The following is a 26,235-nucleotide window of genomic DNA, read 5'->3' on the forward strand; positions in this document are numbered from 1 at the left end:
AAACACGTAAGCCATCCTGAAGTCCCAAGGTGCTGTCAGAGCATCTATCAGGACTGCTCCTGGATCCCTGGATCTGGACCCGTAACGAGGAAGCTTGGCGTTCTGTCGAGACGCCATGAGATCTATCTCTGGTTTGCCCCAACGTCGAAGTATTTGGGCAAAGACCTCCGGATGAAGTTCCCACTCCCCCGGATGAAAAGTCTGACGACTTAAGAAATCCGCCTCCCAGTTCTCCACTCCCGGGATGTGGATTGCTGACAGGTGGCAAGAGTGAGACTCTGCCCAGAGAATTATCTTTGATACTTCCATCATAGCTAGGGAGCTTCTTGTCCCTCCCTGATGGTTGATGTAAGCTACAGTCGTGATGTTGTCCGACGGAAACCTGATGAACCCCCGAGTTGTCAACTGGGGCCAAGCCAGGAGGGCATTGAGAACTGCTCTCAATTCCAGAATGTTTATTGGCAGGAGACTCTCCTCCTGACTCCATTGTCCCTGAGCCTTCAGAGAATTCCAGACGGCACCCCAACCTAGAAGGCTGGCGTCTGTTGTTACAATTGTCCAGTCTGGTCTGCTGAATGGCATCCCCCTGGACAGATGTGGCCGAGAAAGCCACCATAGAAGAGAATTTCTGGTCTCTTGATCCAGATTCAGAGAAGGGGATAAGTCTGAGTAATCCCCATTCCACTGACTTAGCATGCACAGTTGCAGTGGTCTGAGGTGTAAGCGTGCAAAGGGTACTATGTCCATTGCCGCTACCATTAAGCCGATTCCCTCCATGCATTGAGCCACTGACGGGTGTTGAATGGAATGAAGGGTGCGGCAAGCACTTTGAAGTCTTGTTAGCCTGTCCTCTGTCAGGTAAATCTTCATTTCTACAGAATCTATAAGAGTCCCCAGGAAGGGAACTCTTGTGAGTGGAACGAGTGAACTTTTCTTTTCGTTCACCTTCCATCCATGTGAACTTAGAAATGCCAGCACTAACTCTGTATGAGACTTGGCAGTTTGAAAGCTTGAAGCTTGTATCAGAATGTCGTCTAGGTATGGAGCTACCGAGATTCCCCGCGGTCTTAGTACCGCCAGAAGAGCACCCAGAACCTTTGTGAAGATTCTTGGAGCTGTAGCCAATCCGAATGGAAGAGCCACAAACTGGTAATGCCTGTCTAGGAAGGCAAACCTTAGGTACCGATAATGATCTTTGTGAATCGGTATGTGAAGGTAAGTATCTTTTAAATCTACAGTGGTCATGTACTGACCCTCTTGGATCATAGGTAAAATTGTCCGAATAGTCTCCATCTTGAACGATGGAACTCTTAGGAATTTGTTTAGGATCTTTAAGTCCAGGATTGGTCTGAAAGTTCCCTCTTTTTTGGGAACCACAAACAGATTTGAGTAAAACCCCTGTCCCTGTTCCGATCGTGGAACTGGATGGATTACTCCCATTAACAAGAGCTCTTGTACGCAGCGTAGAAACGCCTCTTTCTTTGTCTGGATTGTTGACAATCTTGACAGATGAAATCTCTCTCTTGGAGGAGAGTATTTGAAGTCCAGAAGGTATCCCTGAGATATTATCTCTAGCGCCCAGGGATCCTGAACATCTCTTGCCCAAGCCTGGGCGAAGAGAGAAAGTCTGCCCCCCACTAGATCCGATCCCGGATCGGGGGCCCTCAATTCATGCTGTCTTAGGGGCAGCAGCAGGTTTCCTAGTCTGCTTGCCCTTGTTCCAGGACTGGTTAGGTTTCCAGCCTTGTCTGTAGCGAGCAACAGCTCCTTCCTGTTTTGGTGCAGAGGAAGTTGATGCTGCTCCAGCTTTGAAATTACGAAAGGAACGAAAATTAGACTGTCTAGTCTTGGCTTTGGCTTTGTCCTGAGGCAGGGCATGGCCTTTACCTCCTGTAATGTCAGTGATAATCTCTTTCAACCCGGGCCCGAATAAGGTCTGCCCTTTGAAAGGTATATTAAGCAATTTAGACTTAGAAGTAACATCAGCTGACCAGGATTTTAGCCACAGCGCCCTGCGTGCCTGAATGGTGAATCCTGAATTCTTCGCCGTAAGTTTAGTAAGATGTACTACGGCCTCCGAAATGAATGAATTAGCTAGTTTAAGGACTCTAAGCCTGTCCGTAATGTCGTCCAGAGTAGCTGAACCAATGTTCTCTTCCAGAGACTCAATCCAGAATGCCGCTGCAGCCGTGATCGGCGCAATGCATGCAAGGGGTTGCAATATAAAACCTTGTTGAACAAACATTTTCTTAAGGTAACCCTCTAACTTTTTATCCATTGGATCTGAAAAAGCACAGCTATCCTCCACCGGGATAGTGGTACGCTTAGCTAAAGTAGAAACTGCTCCCTCCACCTTAGGGACCGTTTGCCATAAGTCCCTTGTGGTGGCGTCTATTGGAAACATTTTTCTAAATATCGGAGGGGGTGAGAACGGCACACCGGGTCTATCCCACTCCTTAGTAACAATTTCAGTAAGTCTCTTAGGTATAGGAAAAACCTCAGTACTCATCGGTACCGCAAAATATTTATCCAACCTACACATTTTCTCTGGTATTGCAACTGTGTTACAATCATTCAGAGCCGCTAACACCTCCCCTAGTAATACACGGAGGTTTTCCAGTTTAAATTTAAAATTTGAAATATCTGAATCCAGTCTGTTTGGATCAGAACCGTCACCCACAGAATGAAGTTCTCCGTCCTCATGTTCTGCCACCTGTGACGCAGTGTCTGACATGGCCCTAATATTATCAGCGCACTCTGTTCTCACCCCAGAGTGATCACGCTTTTAGCCAAAACCTCAGTCATAACAGTAGCCATATCCTGTAATGTGATTTGTAATGGCCGCCCAGATGTACTCGGCGCTACAATATCACGCACCTCCCTCTGAGCGGGAGATGTAGGTACTGACACGTGAGGCGAGTTAGTCGGCATAACTCTCCCCTCGTTGTTTGGTGAAATTTGTTCAACATGTACAGATTGACTTTTATTTAAAGTAGCATCAATACAGTTAGTACATAAATTTCTATTGGGCTCCACTTTGGCATTGCAACAAATGACACAGGTATCATCCTCTGAATCAGACATGTTTAACACACTAGCAAATAAACTTGCAACTTGGAAATACAATTCAATTAGAATAATATTAAAACGTACTGTGCCTTTAAGAAGCACAGAAGATCTATGACAGTTGAAAATTAATAAATTGAAACAGTTATAGCCTCAATCCTTGTAAACAACACAACTTTAGCAAAGGTTTAATCCCATTAGCAAAGATAACAAATTCTGAAAGCAGGAAACAAATTACAGAATAAACGTTTTTTATCTCAGTCAAACTATAATTCTCACAGCTCTGCTGAGAGAAATTACCTCCCTCAAAATAAGTTTTGAAGACCCCTGAGCTCTGTAGAGATGAACCGGATCATGCAGGGAATACAATGAGTTGCTGACTGAAATATTTGATGCAGTAAAAGCGCCAAAAAAACGGCCCCTCCCCCTCACACACAGCAGTGAGAGAGAACAGAAACTGTCAGAAAAACAGATTAAGCAACTGCCAAGTGGAAAAATAGTGCCCAAACATTTATTCACTCAGTACCTCAGTAAATGAAAACGATTTTACATTCCAGCAAAAACGTTAAACATAATCTCTAGTTATTAAACAGCTTTATGTATTTCTTACAGTGTAATTCTAGTGAAGTACCATTCCCCAGAATACTGAAGTGTAAAGTATACATACATGACATTATATCGGTATGGCAGGATTTTCTCATCAATTCCATTGTCAGAAAATAAAAACTGCTACATACCTCTATGCAGATTCATCTGCCCGCTGTCCCCTGATCTGAAGTTTACCTCTCCTCAGATGGCCGAGAAACAGCAATATGATCTTAACTACTCCGGCTAAAATCATAACAAAAACTTTGGTAGATTCTTCTTCAAACTCTGCCAGAGAGATAATAACACACTCCGGTGCTATTTTAAAATAACAAACTTTTGATTGAAGATATAAAACTAAGTATAATCACCATAGTCCTCTCACACATCCTATCTAGTCGTTGGGTGCAAGAGAATGACTGGGAGTGACGTAGAGGGGAGGAGCTATATGCAGCTCTGCTGGGTGAATCCTCTTGCACTTCCTGTTGGGGAGGAGTAATATCCCAGAAGTAATGATGACCCGTGGACTGATCACACTTAACAGAAGAAATAGGCCCCTCCCACCACACTCAATGTCACAGGGGCCTTAAAGAAACACTCCTAGGAATTTCTGAAAAGGCCATGTGGACAATTAAACCCCAAAAACAAAGTTTAAACACTCTCAAAAAAACGATCTTCATGTGTAAAAAGAAAACGTTTTTATAACCTTAATCACCAGAAACAAATAATATGAGTATTACCCAACCTAGCAAGCTTGAACGCAGTCGTTATTAAATCACTGCATCTAGCTTACCACATTTCCAAAAAGGCTCTGTCAGGATTTTCTAGACTTTATCATCTCTCTAGAAAAAATTATACTGAACATACCTCAAAGCAGGCAATCTGCAGGCCGTTCCCCCAGCTGAAGTTTTCCCATACTCTTCAGTTATGTGTGAGAACAGCAATGGACCTTAGTTACAATCTGCTAAAATCATTATCCTCCAGGCAGAATTCTTCTTCTAATTTCTGCCTGAGAGCAAACAGTACAACGCTGGTACCGTTTAAAATAACAAACTCTTGATTGAAGATGAAAACTACACTAAATCACCACATATCTCTTTATACTTCCTACTTTTCGAGAGCTTGCAAAGAGAATGACTGGGGGTGGGGGTTAGGGGAGGAGCTATATAGACAGCTCTGCTGTGGGTGTCCTCTTTGCAACTTCCTGTTGGGAAGGAGAATATCTCACAAGTAATGGATGAACCCGTGGACTGGATACACCTTACAAGAGAAATATAACTTTTAACATTTATTATATATTTATTATTTTTATAATATTATGTATAACATAAAATATTTTTTTTATTTCTTCTATGTCCCATTAAAATTAGTGTGTCAACTCAAATCAAATGAGCGGAAGAAAAGAACACAAATAACTATACATAATAAGTAAGAGATAACTCAATATCAGGAAGAATAGTCAAGCATGCTGGCAGCAGAACAGTATATTAAAAACATAAGATACATGTTGTTTACCTTCTTGTTGTCTTTGGGAAGACTCCCTCGTTGTCACAGGAGAACCTCTATTTAAATGGCTGCTGAAAGCTCCTGCATGAGCCATGTGGTGGTCTTCATAGGAAAGGGGGCTATGTCTGGGTTTTCCAGGGTCTGGTACAATTACTGGAGCTCCCCTGGTTATAGAGCCTCCAGCAGTTGTCACAGAGGTGGGCCGACCTTTCATCAGCTCCTCGTAACACACTCTTTCCATAGTCCTAGGGTCTTGTAAGACCTCCACTGGATGCAGAGTATGATACGGCCTTCCAGAGCTGCCGATAATGGACCGTACATCATGTTTTTTGGCACTTACAGAAGAGGAACCACTGTCATACTTCAAAGGGGTACCCTGCACCAAAAGAGAATATCATTTAATTCCACTTACATAAAATGTTTACTTAAGAGGTCACATCTAATTTTATTTAAGAGGTCACATCTTATTGGTGAATAAATACAATGCATAAAAACAAACTGGGTATGCTAAAATGGTGCTTCTACCTAAAGCACTTTACTTACTACAAACATTACCCATTCCAGGAGCTACACATGAAATTCATTCACTACAAAAAATCATTAATGATTATATTTGGCGACGAAGACCCCCAAGAATAACTAAACAAATTTTATCTAGGTTAACAGCAGAAGGAGGCTTAGGGGTTCCTGATCTACTAGCATATAAGTAGGCTATATCACTACAAAGAGTAGTAGAATGGTCCACCTACAACTCTGACTCATGCAAAAGATGGATACAATCAGACACTCCACATCTTGAAGCCTTGTGCTGGAACCCAGATACAGCACATAAATCTGCAATATCTACATCCTCAATAGTAAACATGACCTGGTTAGACTGGACCCAATTACAAAACAAACATCCCATAATAACAACTAAATATTCTTCACTAACACCATTACACAACCTAGCAGAATTCCCTACTGAAAAAGACTCTCAAGCAGGAAATGTGACTAATTATAAACATTTTATTCCCATATCTATCTTAACCCAAGGAGGCAGACCTCTACCAAAAGACCAAATAGATCTTATGCGTAATGGGTTTCTAAAACCATGGATTTGATATCATCAGATGTCACATTTTATTTATACACACAAACATAAAAACAATCTAACACGGGCAACCACAGCCTTTGAAAAAATATGTATAAATGACAAACCATCTAAAAAGCTCATATCTAACCTATATAAAATAACACTGAACTGTAGAACTCCTTTACCACCAGGTTATATCAAAGGCTGGGAAAGAGAACTAGGTACCCAAGCTTCTAAAAAAAATCTGGAATACTAGATTCAGAACATTAGCTAAATCGTCAGACTCCACCAAGGCCCTAGAGACAAATGTTAAAATAATGATGTGCTGGTATCGAACGCCAACTAGAATTAAATATATGTTCCCGAAAGCAAGCGATAAGTGTTGGGGAGGCTGCGGCTCGAAAGGCGATTTCATACACATCTGGTGGTAATGTGACAAACTAAAGCCTTTCTGAACTATAATCACAAATAACAAACACAGTGCTACAACTACATTTAAAACTCACACCAGAAATATCACTACTAAATGAGCTGCCTAGAATCAATCTAAAATTAAAAAACACCTATTTTAAATCTATCTTAACTCAGGAAAACAATTAATACCCATAAGGTGGAAATCCCCTACCCTTCCTACAGGTGATGATTGGAGGCATCTGGTGGAAAAAAAAACTATTAACTACTATCTTAAATTAGGGAAACTGGATCTATTTTATGATATGGTCTTTTATTGGGAATCTTACGCAAAGAAACCATTAGGTTTATATAAAGTGTGGGCCTAGGCATACGCTTAATAGAATATAAATACTCTATAGATTATAACTTTAATTTATACTTACAAGAGAAACCTTATATTACAGATGAGAATACATTTGTAACCTGTTTTAAGTTGTTGGTTTTTGTTGTTGATGTTTAGTAATATAAACTCTGTTGTGGAAAATATTTGAAGCATATCTTGAAAATATCAAAGTGTACAGTATAAGTATAAGTGGTATATGCATTGCAAGAAATATGAATAAATGGACAAACTTGTATACTCATCCAACCTTAGATAAACATTCTAAATATTGACTATCGATTGAGAGTTACAAATGAAGCACCAAATGGATCCGTTGTCATGAGATGTAACTCAATACATGTCTGTATATCTTTACATCCTGCTTTTATGCTCCGATGTGTACACTATATGCTATGTTATTTCAATAAAAAATCAATAAAGAAAAAAAAACAAAACAAACAAACTGGGTATAAGCAGGCTAAAAGTAAAATAATCAGGGAATGCACTATATAAAGGAGAATACACTGCAAATATAAATGCTCATGTCCTGGAAATGAAGGAAAAATAAAACAAATCTTTAGAAAACGTACATTATTAGAACTGCAGCATTTTTCAAATGTAATAAAGATATAGCTACAATTTCGGCCTTTAGAACCACAGTTGTGAAAGAATCGCAGGATAACTGCCATTACAAATAACATTTCCTTGCAGGCTTTTGCATGTTCGCAGGGATTTGGCTGCCTCATCAGTTCTGGACTGCCTGAGAGTGCATTCTTGTGGAGAGTTGCCCACTTACTTATAATAACAACAACAACACTGCCTCAGGACTTCCAACATCCTGTGCCAACTGTGCTAAAGTGTGCTGAGATACAGATTTAGTGTAGACGTAGCTAGGAGACAGAGCCAAAACTTCAGAAAAACACAGAAGTTCCTACCTAGGGGAACATTTCATTTAGCTGGGAGGTTAGTAACTATAAAGCTGTAAGCAGATGATATAAATGACATAATATAGGTCAGCACAGTAATGTTACGCAGATTAAATGACAATTGGTACTGATAAGTCACAACATTTCTAACTTGACATTTAGCTTAAAAATCTCTTCTCTGAAAAAGCTGGCACAGACAGAGGTCAAACATGTATGAATTCATTGCTTTTATTTATTCAAACTAGGCAGGGAGATAGGATCATACAGCAGAAGGTTAACGCTTAGCCGCCTTCATCTGCTCTTTTATCCATAAAATAAAATCTCACATGTTCTATTTTTATAGAAGTTCTGTGAATCTCCATATGCCACCGCAATATACAATTTCATTAACTGTCTACCTGATCTGAGGACAAAAGGTTATTTGGCAAACACGGCATGCACATTCACTGAAGAGTAGCTTGTTGATTGGTTGGTAACATTATGCACAACCGAAGAGCATCTGGCAATGTACCTGTGTAATTGAGCCTTCCTTATGAGATCTGGGTGTAACCTGCATTTCAGGTGTGTGTCTCATCTCCTCCCTCGGTATCTCATGGACAGATCTCCCTGCTTCCTTCACAGTGGCCACCATGGTGTCAGGTGCTTTCATCTTCAACTGGTTGGGAAGGCCTTCAAGGGGCCTGACTTTATAGCCTTCAGGCAGACCTCGTGGCGGAGTGCTTTCTCTCTTCAGCTGCTTGGCTTCTCTTCTGAGGTAGTCCTCATGGGCTTCAATGTAGGAGCGAGGAATTCCTAACAAAACAAACAAACAAAAACTTTGTATATACAGAAGCAACAAAACAAACACTGATCATGATTTTGAGATCTTTAACCAGAATGTAAGTGGTTCGAGTTTAATGAGTCAGAAAAATATTATTTATAACTTATGTGCCTTAATTTAAAATTGCTAATGTTCCTTAAAGGGATACTAAACTCAATTTTTTTTCTTTCAGGATTTAGATAGAGCTTGCAATTGAAAGTAACTTTCTAATTTACTCCTATTATCAATTTTTCTTCGTTCACTTGCTATCTTTATTTGAAAAAAACGAAAAAAAACAAAAAAAAAACAAGGAATGTAAGCTTAGGAGCTGACCCACTTTTGGTTCAGCACCTGGGTATCGCTTGCAGATTGGTGGCTAAATGTAGCCACCAATCAGCAAGTGCTACCCAGGTGCTGAACCAAAAATACACACACAAATGTTTTATATATATATATATATATATATATATATATATAAAAATATAAATAAATAAAGCATATATCGGGTAATCCTACGATTAAAACTGACATTACCCAGAGGCTGTGGGTAAAGCCCAATGTAAGATCATACTTCGGGAATTTACCCGGGTAATCGTAGGGTAGTTCTAGGATTACCCAAACACTTCTGGATAAAGCGATAAATGCACGGATATCACTATCTGCAGCAATTTTGCTCATCACTGCTTCATCGAGTCACTGCATCAAACATATATACGATGCACTGTAATTCCCCAATCTTTACTATATTTTTTGCCTCCACCTTGAGGGTTCAAGGGGGGCGAAGCCCCCGCTTATAAAACTCATTTCCCAAGGATCGGCCGGGCAGAGGCATTAAAAAAAATAAAAATAGTGAACATGGGGAAATTACAGTGCATCGTAAATTAGGTTTTGTAGCCGTAATGAGCACTGTTATCAGAGCAGGTAGCTTTACTAAGAAGCGTTTGGGTAAGACAGATTTATGATCATACATTGGGCTTTACCCACAACCGCTGGGGTAATGTCAGTTTTAATTAACCAGATATCTGACTTTACCCGTAACACACACACACACATATATATATATATATATATCTATATATATATATATATATATATATATATATACACACACACACACACACAGTACTGTGCAAAACAGAAAATATAGGAAATATGTACACAACATATACAAAAACACAATTTTCATTAAAAAAAACCCAAAATTTATGCTTACCTGATAAATTTCTTTCTTTCTTGACACGGTGAGTCCACGGATCATCTAATTACTATTGGGAATATCACTCCTGCCCAGCAGGACGCTGCAAAGAGCACCACAGCAAAGCTGTTAAATATCACCTCCCTTCCCTCCAACCCCAGTCATTCGACCGAAGCAAAGGAGAGAAAGGTGCAGAGGTGCCTGAGTTTTAGAACATGAAAAAACAGAATTTATGTTACCTGATAAATTACTTTCTCCAACGGTGTGTCCGGTCCACGGCGTCATCCTTACTTGTGGGATATTCTCTTCCCCAACAGGAAATGGCAAAGAGCCCAGCAAAGCTGGTCACATGATCCCTCCTAGGCTCCGCCTTCCCCAGTCATTCGACCGACGTAAAGGAGGAATATTTGCATAGGAGAAATCATATGATACCGTGGTGACTGTAGTTAAAGAAAATAAATTATCAGACCTGATTAAAAAACCAGGGCGGGCCGTGGACCGGACACACCGTTGGAGAAAGTAATTTATCAGGTAACATAAATTCTGTTTTCTCCAACATAGGTGTGTCCGGTCCACGGCGTCATCCTTACTTGTGGGAACCAATACCAAAGCTTTAGGACACGGATGATGGGAGGGAGCAAATCAGGTCACCTAGATGGAAGGCACCACGGCTTGCAAAACCTTTCTCCCAAAAATAGCCTCAGAAGAAGCAAAAGTATCAAATTTGTAAAATTTAGTAAAAGTGTGCAGTGAAGACCAAGTCGCTGCCTTACATATCTGATCAACAGAAGCCTCGTTCTTGAAGGCCCATGTGGAAGCCACGGCCCTAGTGGAATGAGCTGTGATTCTTTCAGGAGGCTGCCGTCCGGCAGTCTCGTAAGCCAATCTGATGATGCTTTTAAGCCAAAAAGAGAGAGAGGTAGAAGTTGCTTTTTGACCTCTCCTTTTACCAGAATAAACAACAAACAAGGAAGATGTTTGTCTGAAATCCTTTGTAGCATCTAAATAGAATTTTAGAGCACGAACTACATCCAAATTGTGCAACAAACGTTCCTTCTTTGAAACTGGATTCGGACACAAAGAAGGCACGACTATCTCCTGGTTAATGTTTTTGTTAGAAACAACTTTCGGAAGAAAACCAGGTTTAGTACGCAAAACCACCTTATCTGCATGGAACACCAGATAAGGAGGAGAACACTGCAGAGAAGATAACTCTGAAACTCTTCTAGCAGAAGAAATTGCAACCAAAAACAAAACTTTCCAAGATAAAAACTTAATATCTACGGAATGTAAGGGTTCAAACGGAACCCCCTGAAGAACTGAAAGAACTAAATTGAGACTCCAAGGAGGAGTCAAAGGTTTGTAAACAGGCTTGATTCTAACCAGAGCCTGAACAAAAGCTTGAACATCTGGCACAGCCGCCAGCTTTTTGTGAAGTAAAACAGATAAAGCAGAAATCTGTCCCTTCAAAGAACTTGCAGATAATCCTTTCTCCAAACCTTCTTGAAGAAAGGATAGAATCTTAGGAATTTTTATCTTGTTCCATGGGAATCCTTTAGATTCACACCAACAGATATATTTTTTCCATATTTTATGGTAGATTTTTCTAGTTACAGGCTTTCTGGCCTGAACAAGAGTATCAATGACAGAATCTGAGAACCCTCGCTTTGATAAAATCAAGCGTTCAATCTCCAAGCAGTCAGTTGGAGTGAGGCCAGATTCGGATGTTCGAACGGACCTTGAACAAGAAGGTCCTGTCTCAAAGGTAGCTTCCATGGTGGAGCCGATGACATATTCACCAGGTCTGCATACCAAGTCCTGCGTGGCCACGCAGGAGCTATCAAGATCACCGATGCCCTCTCCTGATTGATCCTGGCTACCAGCCTGGGGATGAGAGGAAACGGTGGGAATACATAAGCTAGGTTGAAGGTCCAAGGTGCTACTAGTGCATCTACTAGAGTCGCCTTGGGATCCCTGGATCTGGACCCGTAGCAAGGAACCTTGAAGTTCTGACGAGAGGCCATCAGATCCATGTCTGGAATGCCCCACAATTGAGTAATTTGGGCAAAGATTTCCGGATGGAGTTCCCACTCCCCCGGATGAAAAGTCTGACGACTCAGAAAATCCGCTTCCCAATTTTCCACTCCTGGGATGTGGATTGCAGACAAGTGGCAGGAGTGAGTCTCCGCCCATTGAATGATTTTGGTCACTTCTTCCATCGCCAGGGAACTCCTTGTTCCCCCTTGATGGTTGATATACGCAACAGTCGTCATGTTGTCTGATTGAAACCGTATGAATTTGGCCTTTGCTAGCTGAGGCCAAGCCTTGAGAGCATTGAATATCGCTCTCAGTTCCAGAATATTTATCGGGAGAAGAGATTCTTCCCGAGACCAAAGGCCCTGAGCTTTCAGGAGTTCCCAGACCGCGCCCCAGCCCACCAGACTGGCGTCGGTCGTGACAATGACCCACTCTGGTCTGCGGAAGCTCATCCCCTGTGACAGGTTGTCCAGGGTCAGCCACCAACGGAGTGAATCTCTGGTCCTCTGATCTACTTGTATCGTCGGAGACAAGTCTGTATAATCCCCATTCCACTGACTGAGCATGCACAGTTGTAATGGTCTCAGATGAATTCGCGCAAAAGGAACTATGTCCATTGCCGCGACCATCAAACCTATTACTTCCATGCACTGCGCTATGGAAGGAAGAGGAACAGAATGAAGTACTTGACAAGAGCTTAGAAGTTTTGATTTTCTGGCCTCTGTCAGAAAAATCCTCATTTCTAAGGAGTCTATTATTGTTCCCAAGAAGGGAACTCTTGTTGACGGAGATAGAGAACTTTTTTCTACGTTCACTTTCCACCCGTGAGATCTGAGAAAGGCCAGGACAGCGTCCGTATGAGCCTTTGCTTGTGGTAGGGACGACGCTTGAATCAGTATGTCGTCCAAGTAAGGTACTACTGCAATGCCCCTTGGTCGTAGCACCGCTAGAAGGGACCCTAGTACCTTTGTGAAAATTCTTGGAGCAGTGGCTAATCCGAATGGAAGTGCCACAAACTGGTAATGCTTGTCCAGAAAGGCGAACCTTAGGAACCGATGATGTTCCTTGTGGATAGGAATATGTAGATACGCATCCTTTAAATCCACCGTGGTCATGAATTGACCTTCCTGGATGGAAGGAAGAATTGTCCGAATGGTTTCCATTTTGAACGATGGAACCTTGAGAAACTTGTTTAGGATCTTGAGATCTAAGATTGGTCTGAATGTTCCCTCTTTTTTGGGAACTATGAACAGATTGGAGTAGAATCCCATCCCTTGTTCTCCTAATGGAACAGGATGAATCACTCCCATTTTTAACAGGTCTTCTACACAATGTAAGAATGCCTGTCTTTTTATGTGGTCTGAAGACAATTGAGACCTGTGGAACCTCCCCCTTGGGGGAAGCCCCTTGAATTCCAGAAGATAACCTTGGGAGACTATTTCTAGCGCCCAAGGATCCAGAACATCTCTTGCCCAAGCCTGAGCGAAGAGAGAAAGTCTGCCCCCCACCAGATCCGGTCCCGGATCGGGGGCCAACATCTCATGCTGTCTTGGTAGCAGTGGCAGGTTTCTTGGCCTGCTTACCTTTGTTCCAGCCTTGCATTGGCCTCCAGGCTGGCTTGGCTTGAGAAGTATTACCCTCTTGCTTAGAGGATGTAGCACCTGGGGCTGGTCCGTTTCTGCGAAAGGGACGAAAATTTGGTTTATTCTTAGCCTTGAAAGACCTATCCTGAGGAAGGGCGTGGCCCTTACCCCCAGTGATATCAGAAATAATCTCTTTCAAGTCAGGGCCAAACAGCGTTTTCCCCTTGAAAGGTATGTTAAGCAATTTGTTCTTGGAAGACGCATCCGCTGACCAAGATTTTAGCCAAAGCGCTCTGCGCGCCACAATAGCAAACCCTGAATTTTTCGCCGCTAATCTAGCCAATTGCAAAGTGGCATCTAAAGTAAAAGAGTTAGCCAATTTGAGAGCATGAATTCTGTCCATAATCTCCTCATAAGAAGAATCTTTATTGAGCGACTTTTCTAGTTCATCGAACCAGAAACACGCTGCTGTAGTGACAGGAACCATGCATGAAATTGGTTGTAGAAGGTAACCTTGCTGAACAAACATCTTTTTAAGCAAACCCTCTAATTTTTTATCCATAGGATCTTTGAAAGCACAACTATCTTCTATAGGGATAGTAGTGCGTTTGTTTAGAGTAGAAACCGCCCCCTCGACCTTGGGGACTGTCTGCCATAAGTCCTTTCTGGGGTCGACCATAGGAAACAATTTCTTAAATATAGGGGGAGGGACAAAAGGTATGCCGGGCCTTTCCCATTCTTTGTTTACAATGTCCGCCACCCGCTTGGGTATAGGAAAAGCTTCGGGGGGCCCCGGGACCTCTAGGAACTTGTCCATCTTACATCATTTCTCTGGAATGACCAAATTCTCACAATCATCCAGAGTAGATAACACCTCCTTAAGCAGAGCGCGGAGATGTTCCAATTTAAATTTGAATGTAATCACATCAGGTTCAGCTTGTTGAGAAATTTTCCCTGAATCTGAAATTTCTCCCTCAGACAAAACCTCCCTGGCCCCCTCAGACTGGTGTAGGGGCACTTCAGAACCAATATCATCAGCGTCCTCATGCTCTTCAGTATTTTCTAAAACAGAGCAGTCGCGCTTTCGCTGATAAGTGGGCATTTTGGCTAAAATGTTTTTGATAGAATTATCCATTACAGCCGTTAATTGTTGCATAGTAAGGAGTATTGGCGCACTAGATGTACTAGGGGCCTCCTGTGTGGGCAAGACTGGTGTAGACGAAGGAGGGGATGATGCAGTACCATGCTTACTCCCCTCACTTGAGGAATCATCTTGGGCATCATTTTCTCTAAATTTTGTGTCACATAAATCACATCTATTTAAATGAGAAGGAACCTTGGCTTCCCCACATACAGAACATAGTCTATCTGATAGTTCAGACATGTTAAACAGGCATAAACTTGATAACAAAGTACAAAAAACGTTTTAAAATAAAACCGTTACTGTCACTTTAAATTTTAAACTGAACACACTTTATTACTGAAAATGTGAAAAAGTATGAAGGAATTGTTCAAAATTCACCAAAATTTCACCACAGTGTCTTAAAGCCTTAAAAGTATTGCACACCAAATTTGAAAGCTTTAACTCTTAAAATAACGGAACCGGAGCCGTTTTTACATTTAACCCCTATACAGTCCCTGGTATCTGCTTTGCTGAGACCCAACCAAGCCCAAAGGGGAATACGATACCAAATGACGCCTTCAGTAAGCTTTTTCTATGTATCTGAGCTCCTCACACATGCATCTGCATGTCTTGCTTCCCAAAAACAACTGCGCAATAGAGGCGCGAAAATGAGGCTCTGCCTATGATTAGAGAAGGCCCCCAGTGAAAAAGGTGTCCAATACAGTGCCTGCCGGTTATTTTACATGATTCCCAAGAATAAAATAACTCCTCAAAACTATGAAGTATTAAAAATGCTTATATATCAAACGTTTTAGCCCAGAAAAATGTCTACCAGTCTTTAAAGCCCTTGTGAAGCCCTTTATTCTTATTTAATAAAAATGGCTTACCGGATCCCATAGGGAAAATGACAGCTTCCAGCATTACCAAGTCTTGTTAGAAATGTGTCATACCTCAAGCAGCAAAAGTCTGCTCACTGTTTCCCCCAACTGAAGTTAATTCCTCTCAACAGTCCTGTGTGGAAACAGCCATCGATTTTAGTAACGGTTGCTAAAATCATTTTCCTCTTACAAACAGAAATCTTCATCTCTTTTCTGTTTCAGAGTAAATAGTACATACCAGCACTATTTTAAAATAACAAACTCTTGATTGAAGAATAAAAACTACATTTAAACACCAAAAAACTCTAAGCCATCTCCGTGGAGATGTTGCCTGTACAACGGCAAAGAGAATGACTGGGGAAGGCGGAGCCTAGGAGGGATCATGTGACCAGCTTTGCTGGGCTCTTTGCCATTTCCTGTTGGGGAAGAGAATATCCCACAAGTAAGGATGACGCCGTGGACCGGACACACCTATGTTGGAGAAAAAACCTGTCTAAATAAAAGAGGGTGGGCTGTGGACTCACCGTGTCAAGAAATAAATAAATTTATCAGGTAAACATAAATTTTGTTTTCTTTCTGACACGGTGAGTCCACGGATCATCTAATTACTATTGGGAATCAATACCAAAGCTAGTTTACACAGATGATAAGGGAGGGACAAGACAGGGAATCTAAAGGCACCACTGCTTGAAGAACCTTTCTTCCAAAAGAAGCCTCAGCCGCTGCAAAAGTATCAAACTTATAGAATTTGGAAAAGTGTGAAGAGAGGACCAAGTTGCAGCCTTGCAAATCTGTTCCACAGAAGCTTAATTTTTGAATGCCCAGGAAGAGGAAACAGCCCTCGTAGAATGAGTCGTGACCCTCTCAGGAGGCTGCTGTCCAGCAGTTTCATAGGCCAAACGGATTATACTCTTCAGCCACAAAGAAAGAGAAGTAGCCGTAGCTTTCTGACCCTTACGTTTCCCAGAGAAAACAACAAACAGAGCCAAAGACTGGCGAAATTTCTTAGTTGACTGTAAGTAGTATTTCAACGCATGCACCACATCTAGGTTGTGCAGCAGACGATCCTTATGAGAAGAAGGGTTAGGGCGCAAAGAAGGAACCACAATCTCTTTATTAATGCTCCTATCCGAAACCACCATAGGAAGGAACCCCAACTTAGTACGCAGAACTACCGTATCAGAATGAAAAAATAAGATAAGGGGAATCACACTGCAACGCTGAGAGTTCTGAGACTCTGCAGAAGAAATTGCAACAAGAAACAAAACTTTCCAAGATAATAACTTAATATCTAAGGAATGCATAGGCTCAAACTGAGCCTGGTGAAGAACTTTCAGAACAAGGTTAAGACTCCAGGGAGAAGTAACAGGTCTGAACACAGGCCTGATTCTGACCAAGGCTGGCGAAAAGATTGCACATCTGGTACATCCGCCAGACGTTTATGCAACAAAATAGACAAAGCAGATGTTTGACCCTTCAAAGAACTCGCAGATAAGCCCTTCTCCAGACCCTCCTGGAGAAAGGACAAAATTCTAGGAATCCTTACTCTACTCCAAGAGTAGCCTCTTGATTCACACCAATGCAGATATTTACGCCATATCTTATGGTAAATCTTTCTAGTCACAGGCTTACGAGCCTGAATCATGGTCTCAATGACCGACTCAGAAAAAACACGCTTAGATAAAATGAAGCGTTCAATCTTCAAGCAGTCAGCTTCAGAGAAACTAGATTTAGATGCAGAAGGGCCCTTGAAGTAGAAGGTCCTTCCTTAATGGAAGTCTCCAAGGTGGAAGAGATGACATCTCCACTAGGTCTGCATACCAGATCCTGCGAGGCCACGCCGATGTGATGAGGTTCACCAACGCCCTCTCCTGTTTGATTCGAGCAATGACCCGAGGAAGGAGAGCGAACGGAGGAAATAGGTATGCTAGACTGAAATTCCAAGGGACCGCCAGAGCATCTATCAGTACCGTCTGAGGATCCCTCCACCTCGACCCGTACCTTGGCATTCTGACGAGATGCCATAAGATCCAGATCCGGCTGTCCCCATTTGAGAACCAATTTAGCAAACCCCTCCGGATGAAGTTCCCACTCCCCCGGGTGAAAGGTCTGTCTGCTCAGAAAATCTGATTCCCAATTGTCCACTCCTAGAATGTGGATCGCAGATAGACAGCAGTTGTGGGTCTCCGCCCACTGCATAATCTTGGCTACCTCTGTCATGGCCAGGGAACTCCGAGTTCCTCCCTGATGGTTGATGTAAGCCCCTGACGTTATGTTGTCCGATTGAAACCTGATAAACCGGGCTGAAGCTAACTGAGGCCAGGCCAGAAAAGCATTGAAGATTGCCCTTAGCTATGTTTATGGGGAGAAAAGACTCCTCCCGAGTCCATGACCCCTGAGCCTTTAGTGAACCCCAGACTGCTCCCAGCAGGCTGGCGTCCGTTGTCACAATCACCCAGGTGGTTCTGCGGAAGCAGGTTCCCTGGGAGAGATGCTGCTGAGACAACCACCAAAGAAGAGAATCTCTTGTCTCCTGATCCAGATGCAATCTCGGAGACAGATCAGCATAATCCCTGTTCCATTGTCTTAGCATCCATAACTGAAGGGGTCTGAGGTGGAAACGGGCAAACGGAATGATGTCCATGTCAGCTACCATCAGACCGATTACCTCCATACATTGAGCCACTGATGGCTGAGGAGAGGACTGAAGCGCCAGACAAGAATCGAAGATCTTTGATTTTCTGACCTCTGTCAGAAATATTTTCATTGAAAGGGAATCTATTATGGTTCCCAAGAAAGCTACCCTTATCGCTGGAATTAAGGAACTCTTTCCCAGATTCACCTTCCATCAGTAAGAGCACAGGAAGGGTAAAAACATCTCCGTGTGAGAGTTCGCTTGTTGAAAGGATGGCGCCTGAACCAGAATGTTGTCCAGAAAAGGCGCCACTGCAATGCTTTGTAACCAGAGCACCGCCAACAGGGAACCCAGGACCTTTGAAAAAAATTCTTGGAACTGTGGCAAGGCAGAATGGAAGAACCACAAACTGGAAGTGTTTGTCTAGAAAAGCGAACCTCAGAAACTTGTGATGATCCCTGTGGATGGGAACATGCAGGTACGCATCCTTTAAGTCTACTGTTGTCATAAATTGACCCTCTTGAGCCAAGGGAAGAATGGAACGAAATAGTTTCCATCTTGAAGGACGGTACTCTGAGGAACTTGTTTAGACTTTTGAGATCTAGAATTGGTCTGAAAGTTCCCTCTTTTTTGGGAACCACGAACAGATTGAAGTAAAATCCCAGACCCTGTAGCTGCCTTGGAACAGGAACTATCACTCCCAGGTCATAAAGATCCCAAACACAGTGTAAGAACACCCCTCTTTATATCTGGTCTGCAGTTAATCTTGAGAGCAGAAACCTGCCCCTGGGAGGAAAGGTCTTAAACTCCAGTTTGTATCCCTGGTACACAGTGTCCACCGCCTAGGTATCCTGAAGATCCCGAACCCAAGCCTGAGCGAAGAAGGAAAGTCTGCCCCCCACAAGATCCGGTCCCGGATCGGGGACAGACCCTTCATGCTGACTTTGAGTCGTCAGTAGCGGGCTTCTTGGATTGCTTTCCCTTGTTTCATGACTGGTTGGACCTCCATGAAGGCTTGGACTGTTCCTGCTTTGTAGAGGGAGAGGAAGGCTTACCCTTGAAATTTCGAAAGGAACGAAAATTACTCTGACTTCCCTTCTGCTTATTACTCTTATCCTGAGGGAAGAAATGACCCTTTCCTCCCGTAATGTCAGAAATAACTTCATCCAAGCCCGGCCCAATTAAGGTCTTACCCTTGTGGGGAATCGCCAAAAGCTTAGACTTAGATGAAACATCCGCAGACCAGGATTTCAACCATAAGGCTCTGCGGGCCAGTACGGCAAACCCAGAAATCTTTGCTCCCAGCTTAATAACCTGTAGAGAAGCGTCCGTAATAAAGGAATTAGCCAACTTAAGAGCCTTGATCCTATCCTGAAACTCGTCAAGAGGAGTGTCTGCCTGAATAGAATCAGACAACTTATCAAACCAGTATGCTGCCGCACTAGTGACGGTAGCGATGCACACCGCAGGTTGCCATTGCAAACCCTGGTGAACATACATCTTTTTGAGTAATCCCTCCAACGTCATATCCATAGGATCCTTAAAGGAACAACTATCCTCTATGGGAATAGTGGTTCTCTTAGCTAGGGTGGAAATTGCCCCTTCAACCTTGGGGACCGTCTGCCAAGACTCCTTGATAGAGTCAGCAATAGGAAACATCTTTTTAAAGATAGGGGATGGAGAAAAAGGAATACCCGGTCTCTCCAATTCCTTAGCAATAATTTCTGTAGCCCGATCTGGTACAGGGAAAACTTCTACCATAGAAGGTACATCAAAATACTTATTTAACTTGCTAGACTTCTTAGGATTGACAACGACCGTGGTGTCGGAATCGTCCAAGGTAGCCAAAACCTCCTTAAGCAACAAACGGAGGTGTTCTAGCTTAAACCTGAAAGATACAACTTCAGCATCAGAAGAATGAATTGCACTGTCTGAATCTGAGATTTCACCCTCAGATGCTACCGAAGTATCCTCTTCCTCCGACTTCTAGGAGGGAACATTCTGAATAGCCACTACTGCGTCAGACACCTTACCCACTGACTCTTTACATTTCCTCTTGCACTTTCCCTGCAGCATGGGGAAGACCGACAACACATCAGATACCGCAGACGACATGAGGGTAGCGATGTCTTGCAACTTAACTCCAGGCGGAGCTAGAGAGGAAACGCAGGGCATTGCATGTGTGGACGATAAATTCTGGGACACTTGAGGAGAAAGCTGCATCATATCTTGAACATTGTCAGTAGACTCCTGAACGTCCTAGACAATGTTGGCTCAGAATCAAAAAGTCTTTCCCTGTAAATTAATTAACAGAAAGGGATTGGTGGTTCAACATTAGAATCAAAACCTAAAGTACATGTAACATTTTGCAAAGCCTCCTGGTCCATCTTTACCCAGAATTAAAAATAAAAGTACTTCATTTTTAATCAAAAGTTCACACAAAAAAAAAAACCGCTACTGTCCCTTTAAATATAAAAAGGAAAACTGCTTTATTTTCACAGCAAGATTATTTAAGTCTACTGTTGTGAGAAAAAGTTTATCTATCACCCCGGACAGCCTCTACACCTCAGCTTAGCTCTTGCTGAGGTGCCTACCTGCCTTGCTGGAAAATCAGATGGATTCCAGACTCAAACTGGAGCGTTGCACCCAAGGTCCGTCGAGCATAGCACACAAGACTGGAACCGCAGTGAAATCTCTCCCCTCCGGAACACAGGAAGTGAAGAGCACGCAATAGAAAATTTTAGTGCGTCAGATAGCCCCGCCCATCGTGGACGTAACAGAACTAATCCCCCGGTCAGCATGATTACACTGGGGCAAAAAAAACGCCGGGAGCAAGTAAAAACACACCACCTTTAAACTGAGCCTATCTCCTCGTCCGCAGTGCCTGCACCACTGCCTTAGATAAGCCCATTAACTTGCTAGAGGCCATATTTAGTGTCCCTTTGAAATAAACAGAAAAGTGCCATCTTTTTCCTGTATGCAGCCCAGAAAAATAAAAATAGCACTTACCTCAATGAATTCTGCCAGGCAGCAAGGCAGCTCACTAGGTTTGAGAGGCATGCTTCCTCACATGGACCTGTGGAAAAAGAGATAAAGACCGAGTAATCTTACTCAGGCTTTCAATATTAGGGCAGCACAGTGAAGATTGTACCCCACAAGTTCCCATTGCTTAAAAGCCACCACTGCTCTACTGAAGAGACTGACATGAACTATGGCTACACCCCAGGAGAAAAGCAGGACAAGCTTGTACTGCTGAAAAATAATAAAATCTTGGTTGAAGAATCTTCTTCCAGACACCTACATTTTACCACCTCCTTGCTCTTAACATAGTCAAAGAGAATGACTGGGGTTGGAGGGAAGGGAGGTGATATTTAACAGCTTTGCCGCCTCCTGCTGGGCAGGAGTTATATTCCCAATAGTAATTAGATGATCCGTGGACTCACCGTGTCATTAGAAAGAAATGGGTTCTTCAGGCAAAAGTCAGTATTTAGTGTGACCTCTGTTGGCACTAAGCACATCCTGAACTCTTTTGGGGAGACTGTCCTGAAGTTTTCTGAAGTAACCTTCTGGTATATTATACCAGGCTTCTTACAGCACTTTCAAGAGTTCATTAGATTTAGGTTGTCTTTTATTTATTTCTCTGTCTAGGTGATCCCATACTGCCTTTATAATATTCAGGTCTAGATTTTTCACTCCATAATACTCTTTTCCACTGATCTTTATTCCAATCTTTGTGAGTTTTAGCATATTTTAGCCTTTTCATACTGTTCCCCCTGGCGACAAAGTGGTCTTGGCTGCTACCCTTCCACAAAACCATTCCTCATCAAGCTTCTTCAGACTGTAGAAGAGTCAACTTGGCATCCTGATGAAGCTGCCAGATGCTGAGCCACGTCCTTGTTAGACTTCTTCCAGTCTCTCAAAGAAGAAACTTCTCATCAGATTTTGAAAGTTTCCTTGGCCTTCCAGTCCTTTTTTTTTGTTCTTGACCTCTCCTGATTCTTAAAATTTCTTTATAATAGCTTGAATACAACATCTTAAGTACCCAGTTTGCTGATTTCCCTTTGAGAGTGGCCTTGCTGATGCAAAAGAATAATTTTATGTCTGTCAAATTCTGTGATCTTTGGCATTTTGAATGGAATGATGTGATTGAAAGTTGGTCTTATTAGCAAGATTCCAATGAATTAAACTCATAGCAAATGTATATGTAATGCTCAAGCATGTCTTGCACAAACCTGGTGTAAAAGACCTTTTTCACAGCAGTCATTTTAACATGAAATAGTAGGACAAATACAAGTGTTAGCAATGACATTAATTAGGGTTCCATTCCATTTAGGTTTACGAGAGCCAGGTTCCTGCTATTGCTCAAGTGAAAGGGGCGGTCACACTAAATACACACTTTAGCCTATAGAAGCATTTTTTTTAATACTGCATACAAATATCCTGTATTTTCTAATAAAGAGACTGAGAAATAATTATATATGGTCATCATACCATTGCTAAAACAACAAATCTTATGGTGGCCTAAGCCATTTGCACAGCACTGTGTGTGTATACAGTATGGAAAAAAACTTGCACTCACTGGTCTTTCAATCAAGCAAACCTTTTACTTTGAAAAGTGTAACGTTTTGGGGACAAAGTACCCCCTTCCTCAGACCTTTGTCCCGAAACGTTACACTTTTCACAGTAAAAGGTTTGCTTGATTGAAAAACCAGTGAGTGCAAGTTTTTTCCATTTGTCACTTAATTCCACTAGCACCCTGGCAGTTATTGGATGGAGTGAGAGTGCACATCCCAGCTACATCTAACTATCTATCTATATATCTCAAATGTTATTCTATTTCCCTAGAATAGACTTCCAAATGCAACAAAGAAAATTACATAAATATCCATTTAATTATATACTTAGGGTTTGTTAAGTATTCTTTTTATCCCCTATATTTCTATGCTAAGCGTTCATTTAATTGAGAGATATTCAGAGCTATAATGTGCCATAAAATAATAAAAACAGAAATAAAATAAAAAAAGTACTCAAGTCATACTGTATTACCCTGTGTTATAGAGCCCCTGATGTGTTGCTGGGATTCTTTCATGCTGTGGGGGCTGTGCCTTTCTCCTGGAATTGATCTGCTAATCAAACCTGTATAAATACAAAGAGAATTGCAAGCAAGCAGCCTACAATAATATATATGTATAACAAAGAACAAGTGCAATAACCCTAAGGTGGCATATTCTGAACTGCTTTAATAACGTAGCTCTCCTACTAGGGAAAACAGACACAATAAATGGTAGAGAAAGCAAAATAAGTAAGCTGCTAAAATGTACTTGTTAGCTTTATCATACATTAGTTTGCCAACATTTGCCAGTGATTGTCATACCATCAAAATAACTAATGTAAATTACCCAATTTCTTATTATTTTATATGAACAACATCAATCTCATAATAATTACATTGTTTACAGACTTGTGGCAAATAAGTAACTGTATCCTGTACATTTAAGATCTTAAAGTGACTGTTAAAGGGACACTCAAGTCAAAATTAAACTTTCACGATTCAGATAGAGCCCTGAATTTTAAATAACTTTCCAATTTACTTCCATTAACAAAATTTGCAGGTTTTTTTATATTTACATTTTTGAGTCACCAGCTCCTACTGAGCATGTGCAAGAATTCACAGAATATACTTATATGCATTTGTGATTGGCTGATGTCTGTCACATGATAAAGGAGGAGTGGAAATAGTTATAACTTTGAAATTTGTCAGAAACAAATCTACTACTTATTTGAAGTTCAGACTAAGGGGTAGATTTATTAAGCAGCGGATGCTGTATTCTACCCCTGAAGTTTCAAGTCCGCCTGAAACATACGCTGCTTCTTAACTTATCCGTCACCTCTGAGGTGGCGGACTGCAATCATTCTGATTAGATACGATTGGGATGATTGACACCCCCTGCTATTGGCTGATTGGTCGCGAATGTGCAGGGGGCAGCATTGCACAAGCATTTCACTAGAAATGCTTGTGCAATGTTAAATGCCAACAGCGTACGCTGTTGGCATTTAGCGATGTCGGACGGACATGATCCGCTACAGCCATTTAATAAATCTACCCCTACTTTCATTATTCAGATACAGCATAAAGTTTTAAACATCTTTCCAATTGACTTATATTATCAAATCAGTTTCATTCTCTTAGCATCCTTTGTTGAAGGAGCAGCAATGCACTACTGGGATCTAGCTGAATATATTGGGTGAGCAAATGACAATAAACAAATATGTGCAGCCACCAATTTTGACTTTAATGCCCCTTTAACTTATTTATGTCAAGTATCAACAGAATTTCATAGACAAACCTGCATAATCAAAATAAAGTAATACAGAAAGCCAGAAACTGCCACAGAGCCTCTAATTCTATGTTCTAATGCCAAACAAAGTAAAAAGAGACCAACCTTCAAGAGTACCAGCAGGCAAATCACGGACATGTAAGCCACGTGGGATCCGTCCTTCCATCATGTCATAAGTGCGTTTGGAAGAACTGGTGTCATGGGAAGATCCCGGTGCACGATTCTCCTCTTTGGGGTTCTGAGACGTGGAGCTGCCTATAAAACACAAATAATTCCATAGAAAGTGAATAGATCTACATTTGCTATTTGTTTCTTAAAGGGGCATGAAACCCAAACAAATTCTTGTTTATGATTTAGATACATTTGTAATCAACTTTCCAATTTACTTCAGTTATCAATTCTCTTGGTATCCTTTATTGAAGGATCAGCAATATGCTACAGGGAGCTAGCTAAACTCATTGGTAAGCCGATGGCAAGATGCATATATAAGCACCCACCAATCAACAGCTAGCTCCCAGATCCTGAACCTACCTAGGTATGCTTTTAAACAAAGGATACCAATAGAACAACGCAAAATTAAATAAAATAAGTAAATTGGAAAGTTCATTAAAATTGTATGCTTTATCTGAATCATGAAAGAAAAAAATTGGAGTTCATGTCAATTTAAAGATGGTTTAAAAAGTTATATGTTAGCTTTTCTGCCATATCCAATAAAACAGTCAAGAATTTCAAGACAAGATGGGGTCAAGAAACACGTTGGTGCAAAAGCGTATAAATGAATTACTAAAATGCATAATCCTATAAAAAAATTAATATGAGCATGTAATTTGTACACTAGTAAAAATTTCAATGTCCCAAGTTGTGAGACTACCATTGCCTATTGGATCAGCAGTAGTTTCTGCTCGGGACTAGCAGTGTTCAGCGGGACCCGAGTGATACTTTATGTGTCGAATGCCTTAAATGAATTGTTTTACATTATTATGTCCCTTTAATTAAGCCTTAATATAGCTTTTGGAGAGGGTTCCGTATAAAAGAAAATATATGCTTACCTGATAAATTTGTTTCTTTTTAGACATGATGAGTCCACGGATTTCATCCTTACTTGTGGGATTACGCCTCCTGGTCAGCAGGAGGAGGCAAAGAGCACCACAGCAGAGCTGTATATATAGCTCCTCCCTTCCCTCCCACTCCAGTCATTCGACCGAAGTTAGGAAGAGAAAGGAAAAGCCAAGGTGCATAGGTGTTAGAACCTAAGGAAGGAACGATAATCTCCAAAGTAATGTTCTTGTCTGAAAACAACCTTAGTAAGAAAACTAAGTTTAGTACAGAACACCACCTTATCCGAATGAGAAATACGGTAAGGCAAATTATATTGCAATGCCGAAAGCTCAGACACTCATCGAGCAGAAGAAATGGCAACAAGAGAAAGCTTTCCAAGATAATAACTTAAGATCTATGGAATGCAAAGGCTCAACAGAACCCCTTAAAGAACTTTAAGATCTAAATTCAAACTCCATGGAGGAGCAATTGGCTTAAACACAGGCCTGGCTCTAATCAGAGCCTGACAAAAGAATTGAACATCTGGGACATCTACCAGCCGCTTGTGTAACAAAATAGATAAAACAGAGATCTAACCCTTTAGGGAACTCACTGATAAACCCTTCTCCAATCCTTCTCGGAGAAAAGACAAAATTCTGGGAATCCTAACTTTACT

The 26,235-nt window shown here is 41.6% G+C and overlaps 1 protein-coding gene across 12 annotated transcripts in view; it reads right to left on the reverse strand.

Annotated features, from left to right (window-relative positions):
* The window catches only part of NCOR2 (nuclear receptor corepressor 2), a 1,025,928-nt gene that overhangs the window by 224,679 nt on the left and 775,014 nt on the right, over positions 1–26,235 (reverse strand). For all 12 annotated transcript variants that reach the window (XM_053701833.1, XM_053701839.1, XM_053701838.1 and 9 more), the window contains 4 exons: positions 24,627–24,772; positions 23,230–23,319; positions 8,445–8,725; positions 5,167–5,533 (listed from right to left, as the gene is read on the reverse strand). In XM_053701833.1, coding sequence (XP_053557808.1) covers positions 5,167–5,533; positions 8,445–8,725; positions 23,230–23,319; positions 24,627–24,772 — 884 coding nt within the window. The remainder of the gene's footprint in view (positions 1–5,166; positions 5,534–8,444; positions 8,726–23,229; positions 23,320–24,626; positions 24,773–26,235) is intronic.

The sequence above is a fragment of the Bombina bombina genome, chromosome 2 (genome assembly GCF_027579735.1).
Source record: "Bombina bombina isolate aBomBom1 chromosome 2, aBomBom1.pri, whole genome shotgun sequence".
Lineage (NCBI taxonomy): Eukaryota > Metazoa > Chordata > Amphibia > Anura > Bombinatoridae > Bombina > Bombina bombina.